This window comes from Scyliorhinus canicula, chromosome 18 (assembly GCF_902713615.1).
Source record: "Scyliorhinus canicula chromosome 18, sScyCan1.1, whole genome shotgun sequence".
Classification (NCBI taxonomy): Eukaryota; Metazoa; Chordata; class Chondrichthyes; order Carcharhiniformes; family Scyliorhinidae; genus Scyliorhinus; species Scyliorhinus canicula.
Genome location: NC_052163.1, coordinates 62,897,263 through 62,916,940, shown reverse-complemented (window position 1 = coordinate 62,916,940; position 19,678 = coordinate 62,897,263). Strand labels below are relative to the sequence as shown.

The following is a 19,678-nucleotide window of genomic DNA, read 5'->3' as shown; positions in this document are numbered from 1 at the left end:
TTTCTCCCAGATGGTGGTGAATCTTTGGAATTCTCTTTCACAAAAGGTGGCAGATGCAGAATCTTTCAATATTTTTAAGGCGGAGGTAGATAGATACTTGGTTAACAAGTGGGGGGGGGGGGGTTACAGGGTGGGGGAGGAAGTGGAAAGACTATCACTTGCAGGCAGGAATGTGGAGTTGAGGTTACAATCAGATCAGCCATGATCTTATTTGTTTTTTTATAAATGTTTTTTATTGGGGTATTGAACAAATATTATTTACAGTTATGTACACAGGATAAAATGTATATATATATATAGAAAAGAGAAAAAAACAGAGAAAAAGACTGGTATGATGTTATGCACTAGCTCAACAACAGCAACTCTCTACAGTTAGCAATATTATTTTTAACAAATAAGTAGGCACCTTTTTTTTGGGGTGGGGGGGGAAACTGGTGAGGTACATATACATTTGGGTGCCGGAGAAACAATTACATTAGTTATGTCCAAGACAGAGAGGGCAACACGTGAATGGATCTGGTGTTGGTGTTACTTGCTTCTCCCGGACGGTTTTTGCCGCCGTTGTCGTCGAGCGTCACCTCCGCTTCGGCTGATCGTCCTGTCTTTCTCCCATATTTTCCTTGCTCTCTGTTACTGTATTTGCCGAGTTTGTTGCCGTTTCCCGTGCTCTCCTTCCGGCTATCATTCTCTTGCCTCCGCCCCCTCTCTGGTTCCCCGCTATTGTTCCCTGTCTCCTCCTTCTTCCTCCCTCCCCCTTTCCCCCTTCCCCCTCCCCTTCTCCTGTGGTTCGCCTTCCATTTCTCTTAGGTTTAGCTGTCCCCCCAACTCCCCCCCTCGGATGGCGAATTTGATTTTCTCCATTTGGAGAGATTCTGAGAGGTCGGACAGCCAGTCTGCAGCTTTGGGTGGTGTTGCTGACCGCCAGCCGAATAGAATTCTATGGCAGGCGATCAGGGAGGCAAAGGCAAGGGTGTCCGCCCTCCTCCCCAGGAATAGATCTGGCTGGTCTGATACACCGAAGACAGCCACTTTCGGTCATGGCTCCACCCTCATCCCCACCACTTAGGACATTTCCTCAAAGAAGGCTGTCCAGTAGCCCGCAAATCTGGGGCAAAACCAGAACACGTGGGCATGGTTGGCCGGGCCTCCTTGGCACTGTTGACATCTATCCTCCACCTCTGGGAAGAACCTACTCATTCGAGTTCTTATTAAAGCCATGATCTTATTGAATGTCAGAGCCGGCTAGAACTCCTGCTCCTAATTTGTAAATTTGTATGTATGTTTGAATGTGCAGGAAGACACTCTGCCCATCAAGTCTAAATTGACCCTCTTAAGAGCCATTCAACCAGTCCTATTCCCCTCTCTACCTCCTTAGCCCTGCAAGTTCATTTTCCTTAATGCCGATCCAATTTCCTATTGAATTCATTGTTCACCTCCGCTTCCACCACTCTTCTGTGTTCCAGGTCCTTATCACTCACTGTATCAAACGTCTTTCCTCATATCCCCCATGTAATTCTTGCCCAAAACCTTAAATCTGTGTCCCCTGGTTCTTGTACCATCAGCTAATTGGAATGGATGTCCTTTGTCTCAACCTGGGACGCATCTATCAATTTTCGGGTTTGATTCTGGACAAGGGTGACTGTCTGTGGGGTTTACACATTCTCCCCATGTCTGTGTGGAGTTTTCTCCCAGTGCTCCGGTTTCTTTCCACAGTCTAAAGATGTGCAGGTTAGGTCGATTGGCCATAATCAATGTGCGGATTACGGGAATAGGGTGGGGGAGTGGGCCTAGGTGGAGTGCTCTTTCGGAGGGTCGGAACAGACTCGATGGGACAAGTGATCTCCTTCTGCACTGTACAGATTCTATGGATTGTATCCAAAACCTGTGTTAATATGATTGTTCAGTAGAAACATAGAAACAGAAGCAGGAGGAGACTGTAAGGCCTGCTCCACCATTCATGATCATGGCTGATTATCAAGTTCAATGCCCTAATCCCACCTTCTCCCCATATCCCTTAATCCCTTTATCCCCTAAAAGGAGCTATATTGTATAGAGGGTTTAGAGAACGCCAAAGTGTATCATGGAATTTCACCTGACCCACAACTTTTACTAGATTGTGGTATGGGGAGCACATGGCCCACTCTACAGGTGTGGTACAGCAGAAATGGAAAAGTATTGTTTAAAGCAAAACAATGTTTATTCTATGAACTCAAGTTAACCTTTTTAAAACATACAGTGAACATCTTAGCAACCATCAATTCAAATACAACCCCCAAAGAATACAACACTAATTAATCGTTACTTTCCTTTTAACATCCATAAGACATTAAAAAAACCTTTTAACAGAAGCACATCAGGTTTAAATTTACTACTGAGAACAGTTATAACTCTAAATTCACCAAATGATCAAGAGTTAGTCTTTACATGGCAGAGAGAACAACATTACACATTCGGTGGCTGACTGCAGCTCCAACACTGAAAATAAACACAAGCACACCCAAGCTTTTCTCAAATTGAAACTAAAAAGCAGAGCCAGAGCTCAACTCCACCCACACTCTGACATCACTGCAGTAACATGAGCAGACAAACATTTCTTAAAGTGACACTCTCATGACAATATCTAATTATTTTTACACTTCTGAGATGTGTCCACATACCTGCTCTTCTATCTTGCTGACTGTTTTGGGATCTAGAGTTCTGTCCCAGCAATGTGATTGCCCCCTTTTTGTTTTTAAGTTCCATCCATTATAGCCTCAATTGAGGCGCCTGCTGCAATACCATCCCTCCTCACTGCAGTTATTGACTAATTGACTCCTTCATCAATATTGCAAAGCCGCCACCCCCCCCACCCACCCTCTCCTCTTCCCTCTACCCAACCCGGTCTTGTCTGAAGATTCTATATTGAGCTGCCGCTCCTGACCCTCCCTCAACCATGTCCCAGCCCCTCCCTCAACCATGTCTCAGGAATAGCAATAATATCATACCACCATGTGTTAATCTACACCCTCAGTTCACCTGCCTTACCAACAAGACTCATTACATTCAAATAAATGCCATCCAGCTTTGCCATGTGTTCTTGTGCCTTAACTTGTCTCTGCACTGCCTTCTTGGTTTTTCTTCTATATTTGGCTGTACATCACCCCACACTGGAACCCATCCCTCTGCCAAACTATTGTAAACCCCCCATCACCAACAGTACTTGAATCCATTCCTGGAACAAGTCTCATGAATCTTTTCCTGCAAACTCTCTCCAATGCCTTTCTGTTCTTATGATCAACGCAGTAAAAATCAAGGGTTGGCACGGCGGCACAGTGGTTAGCACTGCTGCCTCACGGCATCGAGGACCTACGTTCGATCCAAGCCCCGGGTCACTGTGGAGTTTGTACATTCTCCCCGTGTCTGGGTGGGTCTCACTTCCACAATCCAAAAAGATGTGCTGGGTAGGTGGATTGGCCACGCTAAATTGCCCCTAAATTAGAAAAAAAAGAATTGGGTACTCTAAGTTACCAGGAATGTCCTGATACCCTTTCTTTGATAACATTTGCCAATTTCCAATCCTCTGGCATCTTCCCTGTTTCTAGGAGAGATTGGAAAATCATGGCTAGCCCCTCTATTTTCATCACTCTCGCTTTGCAACCTGGGGTATAAACCATCCAGGCTAGGTGACATATCAACGCTAAGTGCAGGTAGCCTTTCTACGAAATCACTCCATCCATCACCAATACTTTTTTCAGCATCCTTTTCTTTAGTAAGGGGAGTCTAGAATGATAGATCACTGTCTCAGAACAAGAGATTGGCCATTTAGGACTGAGGTGAGTAGAGATTTCTTCTCTGCTGCAGTGAACTGTGGATGGCCAGTCATTGAGTAAGTTCAAGTCAGAGATCCACAGATAAGAGAGATAATGGATTTGTGGTTAGTGTGAGAAGGTATAGCTGAAGCAGCAATCAGCCACGGTGCTGTTCCTGTACCAGCCTCCCCGGACGGGCGCCGGAATGTGACGACTGGGGGCTTTTCACAGTAACTTCATTGAAGCCTATTCGTGACAATAAGCGATTTTCATTTCATTTTTTCATTTTGAATGGTTGAGCGGGCTTAAGTAGCTGGATGGCCTACTCTTGTGTCAATTTTTATGTTTTAGGATTGGGAGGTTGATTAAAAGTAGGAACAACGTCCACATACTCAAACTAGAAGCAGTGGCATCCCACAAGGGTATGAGATGGAGCCTCATGTTTATTAATGACTGAGATAATACAAAAGAGAACCATATACAGTATTCATGTTCGCGAATGACACAAAGATTGCTGGAATGGCAACAAGTGTTGACAGAAGCAAAAAATTACAAAGAGACTGATAGATTAAGTTAATAGGCCCAACAATGGCAGATGGATTTTATACAGGAAAAAGCAAGGATATACATTTTATAATCTTTTTTTGTAATCTTTATTGTCACAAGTAGGCTTACGTTATCACTGCAATGAAGTTACTGTGAAAAGCCCTCAGTCGCCACATTCCGGCGCCTGTTCGGGTAAACAGAGGGAGAATTCAGAATGTTCAAGTCACCTAACAGCACGTCTTTCGGGATTTGTGGGAGGAAACCGGAGCACCCGGAGGAAACCTACGCAGACACAGGGAGAACATGCAGACTCCACACAGTGACCCAAGCCGGGAATCAAACCTAGGACCCTGGAGCTGTGAAGCAATGGTATATTTATTTTAGATCTATATTTTAGATCAAAACGGAGTATCATTTAAATAGTGAAAAGTTAGAGACTTAAGGACCTATTTACACCAATCACTAAAGTGCAGTGTTCAGGCATAAGATATAATCAAAAAGGCTAATACAGTGTTACCTATAATAATAAGAGGGTGAGAATATAAAAGGTGTTGCTGGACATTGAGATGGCCAGGCCACATCTTCAATACTGCACACAGTTCTGGACAATGAACTCAGAAAGGATATATTGACCTTGGAAGGAGTACAGTGCAGATTTACCAGAATATTACCATATTCGACTATCTAGGCTGGTATTCCCTTGAATACAGAAGGTCCTGAGGTGATTGGAATGAAGTTTTAAGGCTTTCGTGGAATTGTTCGGGTTGCGTGAGAGAAACTGCTTTCACTTCTGGGACAGTCTCGAACATAAATATGTGAGCTTAAAATCAGGACCAGACCAGTTAGGAGAGAAGTTAAGAAACACTTCTTCACAGGGGGGGGGGGGGGGAGAGCAAAAGTCTCGAACTGTCTCTACAAAAAGCAGCATATGGACACTCAATGAATAATTTTAAATCTGAGATTGAAAGTTTTTGCCACCAAACTATTTAAAAGCATTTGGAGGAAGGATGGAAGGTTAGAGAGGCAGGATACAGATCATTCATGATTTTATTGAGTGGCAGAACTCTGCCAATGGACAACACAATTGCACAGAGGTTAGCATTGCTGCCCCACAGCTCCACCAACCTGGGTTCAATCCGGCCTTGGGTGACTGTGTAAAGTTTCCACTTTCTCCCTGTGTCCGCGGGTTTCGTCTGGTTTCCTCCCACAGTCCAAAGATGTGCAAGTTAGGTGGATTGGCCATGCTAAATTGCCCATTACGTTAGGTGGGTACTGGGTTATGGGGATAAGGTGGAGGTGCTAGCACCCGGCGGTGACTTGGGACTCAGTGCAGATCCAGTGAGCGCGAGGACCAGGCAGTTACTCGGGGGCTGATTCACCTGAGGAAGGAGCTGTGCTAGATAGCTAGTGATTCGAAACGAACCTGTTGGACTTTAACTTGCTGTTGTAAGACTTCTTACTGTGCTTAGAGGAGACGGGTGCTGGGACCGGCGGTGGTTCAGAACTCAGTTGAAATCTAGCAAGCGCTTGGACCTGGCGGTGACTTGGGGCTCAACCTGTGTGCTGCGGTTGCTAGGACCTAGTGGGGACTCAGGGCACACAAGTCATCCGCAGGCACTAGGACCCGGAGGTGATTCATGGACGTATAACGCGGCGTGCGCTAGGACCCGGTGCTGCATGTTCTGGACTCTGTCAATGGCGGCTGCTGAGGAGCGGGTGTTGGTGGCGGAAAGTCGGTGCGGCCGAACTCTGAGGTAACGGAGCCGGGTCGGGGGTCGGGCCGGAAAGCGGGCTGCCGGTCCCGTCAGGGGTATGGGGCTCAGGGTGATCCTGGGGCTGTGATGGACCTCGCAGAAACACCGCGAGGTCCAACACATCCCCCGGGATCACCCTGAGCCCGACTGGAAACGGCCCGCGAGCACAGGCGTGGAGCAACCGGCATCTGGAAAGGGGGGCAGGAGAGGGGGTGAGGGGCAGGGGGAGTGGGTGAGGGAGGAAGGGGGTGAGGGAGGCAGGGGGAGTGGGTGAGGGAGGCAGGGGGAGTGGGTGAGGGAGGCAGGGAGAGTGGGTGAGGGGGGCAAGGGGAGAGTGTGAGGAGAAGGCGGGAGGGTGTGGGGGGGCGGGGGGCAGGGTGAGAGTGTGATGGAGGCAGGGGGAGTGGGTGAGGGGGGCTGGGTGAGGGGGGTAAGGGGAGAGTGTGAGGGGAGAAGGGGGGAGGGTGTGGGGGGGCAGGGTGAGAGTGATGGGGGAGTGGGTGAGGGGGGCAGGGGGAGGGTGTGAGGGGGCAGAGGGGTGTTGGTTGCGTGTATCTGCCCTGCCAACTGCAGCGGAAGCATGTCCCACCTCTTAAAATCCCCCCTTCATTTGCTCCACCAACCAGGGCAAATTCAATTTATGTAATTGCTCCCATCCCCTTGCCACCTGGATTGCCACTACCTTAAATGACAGCTCGCCCAACCTCCTCACCTGCCCCCTCACCTAGAACATAGAACGATACAGCGCAGTACAGGCCCTTCGGCCCTCGATGTTGCACCGACATGGAAAAAAAACTAAAGGCCATCTAACCTACACTATGCCCTTATCATCCATATACTTATCCAATAAACTTTTAAATGCCCTCAATGTTGGCGAGTTCACTACTGTTGCAGGTAGGGCATTCCACGGCCTCACCACTCTTTGCGTAAAAAACCCACCTCTGACCTCTGTCCTATATCTATTACCCCTCAATTTAAGGCTATGTCCCCTCGTGCTAGCCACCCCCATCCGCGGGAGAAGGCTCTCGCTGTCCACCCTATTTAACCCTCTGATCATTTTGTATGCCTCTATTAAGTCACCTCTTAACCTTCTCTCTAACGAAAACAACCTCAAGTCCATCAGCCTTTCCTCATAAGATTTTCCCTCCATACCAGGCAACATCCTGGTAAATCTCCTCTGCACCCGTTCCAAAGCTTCCACGTCCTTCCTATAATGAGGCGACCAGAACTGTACGCAATACTCCAAATGTGGCCGTACTAGAGTTTTGTACAACTGCAACATGACCTCATGGCTCCGGAACTCAATCCCTCTACCAATAAAGGCCAACACACCATAGGCCTTCTTCACAACCCTATCAACCTGGGTGGCAACTTTCAGGGATCTATGTACATGGACACCGAGATCCCTCTGCTCATCCACACTACCAAGAATTTTACCATTAGCCAAATATTCCGCATTCCTGTTATTCTTTCCAAAGTGAATCACCTCACACTTCTCCACATTAAACTCCATTTGCCACCTCTCAGCCCAGCTCTGCAGCTTATCTATGTCCCTCTGTAACCTGCAACATCCTTCCGCACTGTCTACAATTCCACCGACTTTAGTGTCGTCTGCAAATTTACTCACCCATCCTTCTGCGCCCTCCTCTAGGTCATTTATAAAAATGACAAACAGCAACGGCCCCAGAACAGATCCTTGTGGTACGCCACTCGTAACTGAACTCCATTCTGAACATTTCCCATCAACTACCACTCTCTGTCTTCTTTCAACTAGCCAATTTCTGATCCACATCTCTAAATCACCCTCAATCCCCAGCCTCCGTATTTTCTGCAATAGCGACCGTGGGGAACCTTATCAAACGCTTTACTGAAATCCATATACACCACATCAACTGCTCTACCCTCGTCTACCTGTTCAGTCACCTTCTCAAAGAACTCGATAAGGTTTGTGAGGCATGACCTACCCTTCACAAAACCATGCTGACTATCCCTAATCATATTATTCCTATCTAGATGATTATAAATCGTATCTTTTATAATCCTCTCCAAGACCTTACCCACCACAGACGTTAGGCTCACCGGCCTATAGTTACCGGGGTTATCTCTACTCCCCTTCTTGAACAAAGGGACCACATTTGCTATCCTCCAGTCCTCTGGCACTATTCCTGTAGCCAATGATGACCTAAAAATCAAAGCCAAAGGCTCAGCAATCACTTCCCTGGCTTCCCAGAGAATCCTAGGATAAATCCCATCTGGCCCCGGGGACTTATCTATTTTCACCTTGTCCAGAATTGCCAACACTTCTTCCCTACGCATCTCAATGCCATCTATTCTAATAGCCTGGGTCTCCGCATTCTCCTCCACAATATTATCTTTTTCTTGAGTGAATACTGACGAAAAGTATTCATTTAGTATCTCGCTTATCTCCTCAGCCTCCACACACAACTTCCCACCACTGTCCTTGACTGGCCCTACTCTTACCCTAGTCATTCTTTTATTCCTGACATACCTATAGAAAGCTTTTGGGTTTTCCTTGATCCTACCTGCCAAAGACTTCTCATGTCCCCTCCTTACTCGTCTCAGCTCTCTCTTTAGATCCTTCCTCGCTTCCTTGTAACTATCAAGCGCCCCAACTGAAACTTCATGCCTCATCTTCACATAGGCCTCCTTCTTCCTCTTAACAAGAGATTCCACTTCTTTGGTAAACCACGGTTCCCTCGCTCGACCCCTTCCTCCCTGCCTGACTGGTACGTACTTATCAAGAACATGCAATAGCTGTTCCTTGAACAAGCTCCACATATCCAGTGTGCCCAACCCTTGCAGCCTACTTCTCCAACCAACACATCCTAAGTCATGTCTAATGGCATCATAATTGCCCTTCCCCCAGCTATAACTCTTGCCCTGCGGGGTATACTTATCCCTTTCCATCACTAACGTAAAGGTCACCGAATTGTGGTCACTGTTTCCAAAGTGCTCACCTACCTCCAGACCTAACACCTGGCCTGGTTCATTACCCAAAACCAAATCCAATGTGGCCTCGCCTCTTGTTGGCCTGTCAACATATTGTGTCAGGAAACCCTCCTGCACACATTGTACAAAGAACGACCCATCTAATGTACTCGAACTATATCTTTTCCAGTCAATATTTGGAAAGTTAAAGTCTCCCATAACAACTACCCTGTTACTTTCGCTCTTTTCCAGAATCATCTTCGCCATCCTTTCCTCTACCTCCCTAGAACTATTAGGTGGCCTATAGAAAACTCCCAACAGGGTGACCTCTCCTTTCCTGTTTCTAACCTCAGCCCATACTACCTCAGAAGAAGAGTCCACATCTAGCATCCTTTCCGCCACCGTAATACTGTCCTTGACTAGCAGCGCCACACCTCCCCCTCTTTTGCCCCCTTCTCTGAGCTTACTAAAACACCTAAACCCCGGAACCTGCAACAACCATTCCTGCCCCTGCTCTATCCATGTCTCTGAAATGGCCACAACGTCGAAGTCCCAGGTACCCACCCATGCTGCCAGTTCCCCTACCTTATTTCGTATACTCCTGGCATTGAAGTAGACACACTTCAAACCACCTACCTGAACACTGGCACCCTCCTGCGAAGTCAAATCTGTGCTCCTGACCTCTATACTCTCAATCTCCCGTACCCCAAAACTACAATCCAGGTTCCCATGCCCCTGCTGAATTAGTTTAAACCCCCCCAAAGAGCACTAACAAATCTCCCCCCCAGGATATTGGTGCCCCTCAGGTTCAGATGTAGACCATCCTGTCTATAGAGGTCCCACCTTCCCCAGAAAGAGCCCCAGTTATCCAGAAATCTGAATCCCTCCCGCCTGCACCATCCCTGTAGCCACGTGTTTAATTGCTCTCTCTCCCTATTCCTCATCTCACTATCACGTGGCACGGGCAACAACCCAGAGATAACAACTCTGTTTGTTCTTGCTCTGAGCTTCCATCCTAGCTCCCTAAAGGCCTGCCTGACATCCTTGTCCCCTTTCCTACCTATGTCGTTAGTGCCAATGTGGACTACGACTTGGGGCTGCTCCCCCTCCCCCTTAAGGACCCGGAAAACACGATCCGAGACATCACTTACCCTTGCACCTGGGAGGCAACATACCAAACGTGAGTCTCTCTCGCTCCCACAAAATCTCCTATCTGTGCCCCTGACTATTGAGTCCCCAATTACTAATGTTCTACTCCTTTGCCCCCTTCCCTTCTGAGCAACAGGGACAGACTCCGTGCCAGAGGCCCGTACCCCATGGCTTACCCCTGGTAAGTCGTCCCCCCCCACAAGATCGGAATCGGAAAGATTCCGAAATAATGGATCGGAAAGACTTCACTCTTCCCCATGTTTAACTTATACCCAGAAAACTGGCCGAATTCCACCAATATGTCCATGCTTCCACCACCCCCCTCCCCCCAATATTCACCAATGGGTCTGATATGTGGAGCAACAGATTGTCTGCGTATAGCGAGACCCTACGTTCCACCCCCTGCCCCCGCACTATCCCTTTCCAACCCTTGACATTCTGAGTGCCATTGCCAGTGACTCTATCGCCAAGGTAAAGAGTGATGGGGAGAATGGGCATCACTGCCTTTTCCCACCCGGTTGGTCCTTGCATGTGCTGCCGTTGCCTGATTTAACAACTGGACCCAATCAGCAAACCCCTGCCGGAACCCAAACTGCCTCAGTACCTCCCACAAATATTCCCATTCTACCAGATCAAAAAGTGTTCTCTGCGCCCATAGTGATCCCCCTGTTCACATTCCCTCCCTCCGAGGGCATCACTATAATGTTCAATAGATGCCTAACATGAGACAACAGATGCCTCCCCTTTACAAACCCCGTCTGGTCTTCCCCATCACCTCCGGCACACAGTCCTCTATCCGCGAGGCCAAGACCTTAGCCGACAACTTGCCGTCTACATTTGCCAGTGATTTCAGTCGGTAGGACCCTCAATGCTCCGGTTCCTTGTCCTTCAAGATTAAAGTTATTGAGGCCTGCGATAACGTTTGGGGTGGGGGGGGGGGGGGGGCGGAGGCGGAGGAGGAGGAGGAGGAGGAGGAGGAGGAGGAGGAGGAGGAGGAGGAGGAGGAGGAGTTGTCCCCCCTTCTCCCTCGCCTGTTACCAGCCCTTGCCAGCAGGGGGCCCAGGTCTCCCAAAAACCTTTTTCCTACTGGAAAACCATCTGGGCCAGGGGCCTTCCCTGCCTGCATCGCCCCCATACCCTTAATCACCTCCAGCAGTGCAATGGGTGCTCCCAACCCTTTTCATAGAATCATAGAATTTACAGCGCAGAAGGAGGCTATTCGTCTCATCTAGTCTGCACCGGCCCTTGGAAAGAGGACCTACCTAAGCCCATACCTCCCGCCGATTCCCGTAACCTCCACAACCTTGTTTGGACACTAAGGGTAATTTAGAATAGCCAATCCAGCTAACCTCATTTTTGGACTGTGGGAGGAAACCGGAGCACCCGGAGGAAACCCACACAAACACTGGGAGAATGTGCAGACTCCGCATAGACAGTGACCCAAGCCGGGAATTGAACCAGGGACCCTGGAGCTGTGAAGCCTGTGCTAACTGCTGTGCTACCGTGCTGCCCAGGTCCTTTCCCAGGTCCTCCTCCACCTTGGGGAAATCCAGCCCGTCCAGGAATCGCCGCATCAAAAGTCTTTCATTTATATTGTGCTTTTTGCAGCAACATCTCAAATAGCTTAAATTAAGTAATTCTGAAGCGCAGTTGTTGCTGTGATGTAGGAAACACGGCAGCAAAGTTGCACACAGCTAGCTCCCATGTGATACAGATCAGATAATCTGTTTTTGTGTTATTGGTTGAGGGACTGGGCAAGTTGTCCAGAACACCGGGGCAAACTCCCCTGCTGCTCTTCGAAATAATGCCATGGAATCTTTTAGATCCTTCCTAGTTGGCAGATGTGACAGACGTGCAGACTTAATATGCCATGTCGAAAGATTCAACAAGCCGGACACCAAGTCTGTAGACTTTATCTTATGCTCCTGTTGCAGCTCTGAGGAACTGTTTGCAGCACGATCGCGGGATCACAAAATACCCCAACGGACCCATGGCCAGAAAGACTTCATCCCCGATCACTCTGAAGAGCAGACGGAGAGGCTGCGGGTGTGTCGAGAGGAACAGTGGCAGCTCCTATCTGAAGAAAGGGTTGAACGACTGTAAGAACTGTTGCTTATTAATCAGAAATGTTGGGATTCAGAATTCCCGTGAGGCAGCTGCGGAAATCAGTAGTCTGCAACACACATCCCACCCCTACAATAGCAGTACCTCAAACACATTGCATTGCTGAAACGAGGTGGGAAACGGCCAGTGCGAGAAGATTCTCTTATGTGGGAGCACAGTACAGTCTCCTCGAATTGACATTGAGAATACACCGATCAGACTGTTCCCTCCGTCTCTGGTCCATTGCAAGGTGTACTAATCTCGGTTGTTTTATACCCTGCTTCTACAGAAACATTTTCTTTCAACCTGTTAATAAACCACTAAGTAATGCATCTAATGCCCACTTAGAATCTAAACTTAACATTTTTATAGGCATTTAATTACAGATTAAAGCTATTCCTCTACGCTATCCCATCAAACACTCCCAGGCCAGGTACAGCACAAGTTAGATACAGAGTGAAATTCCCTTTGCATTGTTCCATCAAAACACCCTCCCCGTTCAGGTAGGCTTACATTAACACTGCAGTGAAGTTACTGTGAAAATCCCCTATTCGCCACACTCTGATGCCTGTTCTGGTACACAGAGGGAGAATTCAGAATGTCCACTTCACCTAACAGCACATCTTGTGGGAGGAAACCGGAGCACCCGGAGGAAACCCATGCAGACATGGAGAGAACGTGCAGACTCCGCACAGACAGTGATCAAAGCCAGAAATTGATCCCAGGTCCCTGGCACTGTGAAACAACAATGCTAACCACTGTGCTACCGTGCCACCCTCATCCCGTCAACCCTTGGAAAGAACACCTAGGCCACCTCCCCTGCCGTATCCCCGTAACCCTGCAAATTGATTATGGGCCAATCTACCTAATAATAATCTTTATTATTATGTGGATTGCCCATGATCAATGCGAGGGGGAGTGGGCCTAGGTAGGGTGTTCTTTCCGAGGGTTGATGGGCTGAATGATCTTCTGCTCTGTAGGTATTGTATGGATTAATTACCACCTTGTCTTATTCATTTAATCCTTTCTCCAAAGCCTGGATGTTGGGTTAGTAGGTTAGGTACAGTGTGAAACTCCATATAAGTAATCTCATAACAGAAATAACACCGATCAGATGCTGATTCACTGCAATTTTAGGGGAATGATATTGATTGGCACACTTTCCCTGGACTCAGCACTGGTAAATGAATCTGGTGATATCGAGGGTTTGTACAATCTGATACTTGGATTATGGGGTTTTATAAATGCAGGGGACGGTAAGGATAATGTGCTCTCAATTTCCTGAGCCAGCATATTTTTGTGGACTATGTTGTTATGTTTCGCTTTGTGGGAAGTAGTTTCATAAAGATTTTCTCTTCACCTAGAGGAAGTCTTGTAAAAGCAGAGTGGAAACCTCAGGAGAGCATTGTAGAGCTGAAATCCAACGCAGTGAGTTTACCATTTGTTGCAATTCCTAAAGCAGATTGCTCTTGGTTGGACCCTTAATCTCAGAGACACGTCTGCCTTAATACAAATCACAGATTTCATCTGTTAATTCACTTACTGTCAGAAATTCTTGAGGACTGGAATCACACTTGCAACAGCCTGTTTATGTGCGATTTTATAGAATACCATTTACCAAAGACGATAACGAGAACTAGGTTAAAAGTAGCGTGCAAAGGAAGGTAGGATAGCATTTGTTATAGAATAGCATACAGCTGTCTCTCTTTCTGCCGCAATCAGAATTTAGCAATTGTGGTGGAAACCAGTTTGTCACAGCTCACCAACGACCTGATGCTGACTTTCCTGAATCTGTAGTCTCCACAGTCTGCCGGTATTTTATTCAACTTGGAGACTTGGCTGAAAAGTCACATTTTACCAAATCTCACCGGGCATCGTTCTAATTTGCTGGGCATGTGAAATGTGGCTCAGCGTCTGAGCTCTGAGTCAGAAGGACATAGATTCAAGTTCCATTCCAGAGGCTTGAACACTTAATCAAAGCTGACACTCTGTGGAGTGTTGCATTACTAGAGCTACCATTTTTCAGACGAGAAGTTAAACTAAGGCCATATCTGCCATCTCAGGTAGACATAAAAGATCCCACAACAATATTTAAATCGGAGCAAGAGGCTCTCCCTTGTGTCCTGGACAATATTTATCTCCCAGCCGACAATATGTATACCCCAGCCAACACCACTAACATAGATATAAAAGCAAAAAATGCTGGAAATATTCAGCATACCAGGCAGCATCTGCGAAGAGAGAAAGAGTTAATAGGCTGGATTTTCCCTGTTTCCCGGTGGCGCATCATTCGCTGGTGACGGGATTCTCAGCTCCTGTCGCTGTCAATGGGAATTCCCATTGAAGCCACCCTACGCTGCGGGGAAACCCACGGGAGGGTTTGAGCTGTGGCGAGACTGGAGAATTCCGGCCAATGTTTCAGGTTGATGACTTTTCATCAGTTCGTCAGAAAAGTCATTGACCTGAAACGTTAACTCTGTTTCTCTCTCCACAGATTCTGCCTGACCTGCTGAGTATTTCCAGCATTTTCAGTTTCTACTTCTGGTTTCCCAGCATTTGCAGTATTTTGCTTTTGTCTTCTGAACCCGATTATCTGACCATTTGCTGTTTGTGGGAGCCTGTTCGGTGCTAATTGGCTGGCGTGTTTCCTGTGTTACTACAGTGACTGCACTTCATTGGGTCTAAAGCGCTTTTTGACATCCTGACGTTGTTAAAGGCACTAGATAAATTTATTTTTAATGTTCAGTTACTGAAGTTCAATGTAATGATTTTACCGTTGGTGTTTACTGTAACTGCAACATGATTTGTTTATAGTGCATTTTCCTTGTCTAACTCATTTCTTGATTTCACACAGGGGAAATTTTGGCACACCATGGGACACGTGGAAAATGGGAAACAACTGCTGTACCCCGAGGAAGCACTATACCTCCTTGAGTGTGTGAGTATGCAAAACTGTGAAACCTGCCGTGCTAAAAGAGCTGCTGTGCTGAGGAATTTTAAATGCACACTTGGGAGATATTTACGCAATCCCTATTGCAGAACACTAGCCAGTTACTGAACTTTACTAAGTTTAGTTTACTCAGTCTGTTTGAGAGGGCGAGTATTTGGCTGAGGGATGTGTGGGGTGGGGGGCATACAGTTGTAAGAATGATGGGTGACATGGTAGCACAGTGGTTAGCACTGTGGCTTCACAGCGCCAGGAACCCGGGTTCGATTCCCGGCTTGGGTCACTGTGCAGAGTCTGCATGTTCTCCCTGTGTCTGCATGGCTTTCCTCTGGGTTCCTCCCGCAAGTCCCGAAAGTTGTGCTTGTTTTGTGAATTGGACATTCTGAATTCTCCCTCTGTACCCGAACAAGTACCGGAATGTGGCGATGAGGGGATTTTCACAGTAACTTCATTGCAGTGTTAATGTAAGCCTACTTGTGACAATAATAAAGATTGTTCTTATTATTAATTGGTGTAGGTGATGGAGGGATATCTTTGTTCGCTGAATGTTGTCCCGTGGAGCTGTGACGGCAAGAGAATGTGTCTGTCAAATAACATCAGGCTCTTGCAGTGAGCTTCACAGTTTAGAATATCCTGCCACCGCTTGCTGTGTGGACTCTTTGGTGCCGAGTGGCCTTCTTCTGGGAGGTACTGGCAGTGCCTAAAACATCTCAGTAAAAGCTAGCACCTTTTTGGGAGAGAAAGAGAAGGGGGAAAAAAAATGACTGTAATGTGCTGGTTGTTCCTTCGCTTTCCTCTCCTCGGATCATATACATTGCCCTCCAGCTTTCTTATTCAGCTGGTGATGTGCATTGTTCTGTAGTGAGACAGGAACAGAGGACACCAGAATAGGGGGCAGCAGGGTAGCATGGTGGTTAGCATAAATGCTTCACAGCTCCAGGGTCCCAGGTTCGATTCCCGGCTGGGTCACTGTCTGTGTGGAGTCTGCACGTCCTCCCCGTGTGTGCGTGGGTTTCCTCCGGGTGCTCCGGTTTCCTCCCACAGTCCAAAGATGTGCGGGTTAGGTGGATTGGCCATGCTAAATTGCCCATAGTGTCCTAATAAAAGTAAGGTTAAGGGGGGGGTTGTTCGGTTACGGGTATAGGGTGGATACGTGGGTTTGAGTAGGGTGATCATGGCTCGGCACAACATTGAGGGCCGAAGGGCCTGTTCTGTGCTGTACTGTTCTAAGCAGCAGGTCTGGCAGCAACTAATAGGATAGAAACAGTGTTTCAAGTCCTTTGACTCTTCAACAGAACTATAAGAAGGGAGAATGCAGAAATGAAACAAAAAGTAGCAACTTTAAGAACAAGCAACAGATGGCTTGTGGGAGGGGGTGTTTTTCATTGAGGCAATGCATGTATGGTATATTTTGGGGGGGAAAAAGCAAGGTTTGAGATGGAGGAGAATGGTCAAATTCTAAAGTTGTTAAACTTAATGTTGAGTCCTGACGGCTGTAATGCGCTCAATTGGAAGATGAGATGCTGCTCCTCCAACGAGCTTCACTGGAGGAGCAAGCCAAGGAGAGTGGTCACCCAGTCTGTGTTTAGTCTCCCTAATGTAGAGGAGACCACATTTAATATTCCATACGTGTACTGCTTCAATGAAAAACACACCCTTCCCACCTCTCACAATAAGCCACCTGCTTTTGTTCTTAAAGTTGCTACTTTTTGTTGTAGATTCTACATTCCGCTTCCTCTCAGTTCTGATGAAAAGCCCATAGACGCAAAAAGTTAACTCTGCTTCTCTCCTGACAGATGCTGGCAGACCTGCTGGGTTTCTCCAGCATCCTCTGTTCTTGTTTCAGATTGCAGCATCCACGGTATTTTGCTTATATAGTGGAGCAGTGTACAGGAAGCACATTGAAATGGGCATTGCCTGTTCTGTTACTAATGGCCTGGTTAGCTGATGAGTAACCATTGATCTATCTGCTTTATCCTGTGACTTGCCATCCTCTCCTTGTTCACCTGGAACAATCAGTTTTTCTGGGTGAGAACTTCACCTCTAGATCTGTTCAAATATTAGCTGGGTGAGTGAATGACTATCCAGGGACCCCTGATTTAATCGGAAATAACAAATAGGTTTTACAAAGCCAACCCACAGTCCAAAGATGTGCAGGTTAGTGTGATTGGCCATGCTAAATTGCACCTTAATGTCCAAATGGTTTGCTTGGGGTTACTGGGTGTTGGAGATGGGGTGTTGGCCTAGGTAGGGTACTCCTTTGGAGGGTAGGTGCAGACTCGATGGGCCAAATGGCCCCCTTCTGCACTGTCGGGATTCTACGACTCCAACTTTCCACAAGTGAATAAATTTGAAAGCGGGAGAAATATATCAGTGAGTGGAATTTGTTAATTAGGAGAAGCAATTGTCTGGAAGCTTCTCCTCATTTTCTTCCATTTGGTTTCAATGTTTGACGCGTTTTGTGGACGACAATTAATCATTTCCAAACCAAACTATCATGAAATGGAGTGTCTGTTTGCCCAATATGGAGTGCATACTCCGTTTCGTATGACTCTCATTCCTATCCCGCAGCCCCCCCCCCCCCCCCCACACACCGATGCCCTTATGTATTGGACTGTTGCAGTGTTGGGTTATCAGTGACCTAGGCTACAACAAAGAACAAAAAAAATACAGCGCAAGAACAGGCCCTTCGGCCCTCTAAGCTTGTGCCGACCATGCTGCTCGTCCAAAACTAAAATCTTCTACATTTCCTGGGTCCCTATCCTTCTATTCCCATCCTATGGCTAGTCGATGAATCAGCAACAGGACCCTGGATAATGCCCAAGTATATCCCATTAATTCTTCCCAGCATGACTCCACAGTTATTTTTCAGGCTGTTCTTTTTCAGGAAGTGTAAATGAGGGATTCTGTAGAAGTTCCTTTCAAGAAATTATTCCCAATTGCTGTTAGGGGCCTGTTGCATTGAAACGCTGAAGATGTTTGAGTTTGGATTTGAACTGCCAGTGGGAGTTGTGCGTGTGCAAGGCAGGAATGGATGAGAATTCACCATGTCCACTGCAGCGGAATTTTAACTCTCAGGCTTCGCTTGCATGGCCCACGTTAGTTTCCTTTCCAAATTTGCTGTGCAGAGCCAGCTGGCTGGCAGGTAGGAGAAAATTCAGCCGACAGGAGAGTGTCATTGGGGATCTGCAAAATGCTACCTTGCAGTCTGCTAAATGTTAGAGATGTCGTCGGTAAAGGGTAATATGGGGAAACCCGATGCTTCATTATGGAGCCTTTCTTAATACCCCTTATTCTGACTCACAAGGAAACCAACAAAGGTTAAATTGAGTCGACTCTTTCTGTCTATTGTGATCCTACTCCTGTTTGCATTGGGTTTATCTGACGGAATCCATGACTACTTCACTCATGTAGTTCAGGTTAAAATTGCAGTAACACTCCCACAATATAATCAAAACCTAAGACCCCTGCTACGTTCTGATACCTGCCCCCTTGCCTGCTCAACAAGAACATAGTAAAATTCCAACCCTCAGGAAGGCAGCCAGTAAGCTACCAAAACCATTTTTAATTGCCAGCTGTGCACACTGGATTAAAATCACCCCATTATTGCGGTTCTGGATCCATCTGCTCTTTGTGCATAGGAAGTGTTTTATCATCCTGCTGTTGCACTAAACTAATGCTGACGTTACCTGCTTTATATAGTTACTCTCTCTATAAGGCCTCCTGTTTGAATTAATACTTAACTGCAGTTTACCTGCTTTCCAGGGGTCCATACAGATATTTTACAGAGAGCTGCCGCTGTCCATTCAGGAATCGTACGAGATTTTACTGTCTGCCAGAACCATTCCATTGGAACAGTACCAGGTAGAGGAAGTGACCTGATATTCAATAGCCACATGTCAGATACAACCCCAAGCTCAAATCACCTGCGGCTCCAGATAATTGATTTTTTGCTTCTTTGCTTTTTTGGAACATGTAATAATCTATGAGCTGTCAGTATGAAAAAAGAGTGAGGGGAGAATCCACAGGGCTTCTGACATTACTTGGGACTCTTGCAAATACCGCTCCTCCCCTGCACATTGTCCATTGACGTCAAGGCAATGCTGATTCACATTCCTCAGGTGGCAAAAAAGTGCATTGCAGCATTTCAGTTACTCCGGAGTTGCCATTGGCATTTTGAACATATCCTGTATAAATAAACCATCACCTCCCACTCACCATCTCCCACTGATCACCCTCATCATTAGACTGAGCTGTGCCCAATCACTTTGTTTTATGAAATGATAAAGGTTTTCTTCTACTTTTGAGCCTTATATGATGAGGCAGGCTGCTGTTTATCCTGGCTAGGTGCAAGACACTCGATGCTGGAGAACCTCACCCAGATGGCCATTTTGTGTTAATTGTAAGCGTCGGAAAGCTATTTGATTTTGTCCTTGTGCATA

The 19,678-nt window shown here is 46.9% G+C and overlaps 1 protein-coding gene across 6 annotated transcripts in view; it reads left to right on the top strand.

Moving 5' to 3' along the window:
* Positions 1–5,973: 5,973 nt before the first annotated feature.
* Positions 5,974–19,678, top strand: part of tsen54 (TSEN54 tRNA splicing endonuclease subunit) — a 38,467-nt gene continuing 24,762 nt past the window's right edge. For 2 of the 6 annotated variants that reach the window (XM_038777054.1, XM_038777052.1), the window contains exons 1-5: positions 5,974–6,088; positions 12,121–12,285; positions 13,654–13,717; positions 15,144–15,227; positions 19,002–19,100. In XM_038777054.1, coding sequence (XP_038632982.1) covers positions 6,012–6,088; positions 12,121–12,285; positions 13,654–13,717; positions 15,144–15,227; positions 19,002–19,100 — 489 coding nt within the window. In that variant the 5' untranslated portion in view covers positions 5,974–6,011. The remainder of the gene's footprint in view (positions 6,089–12,120; positions 12,286–13,653; positions 13,718–15,143; positions 15,228–19,001; positions 19,101–19,678) is intronic. The other 4 variants (XM_038777055.1, XM_038777053.1, XM_038777056.1 and 1 more) reach the window with 3 other exon arrangements.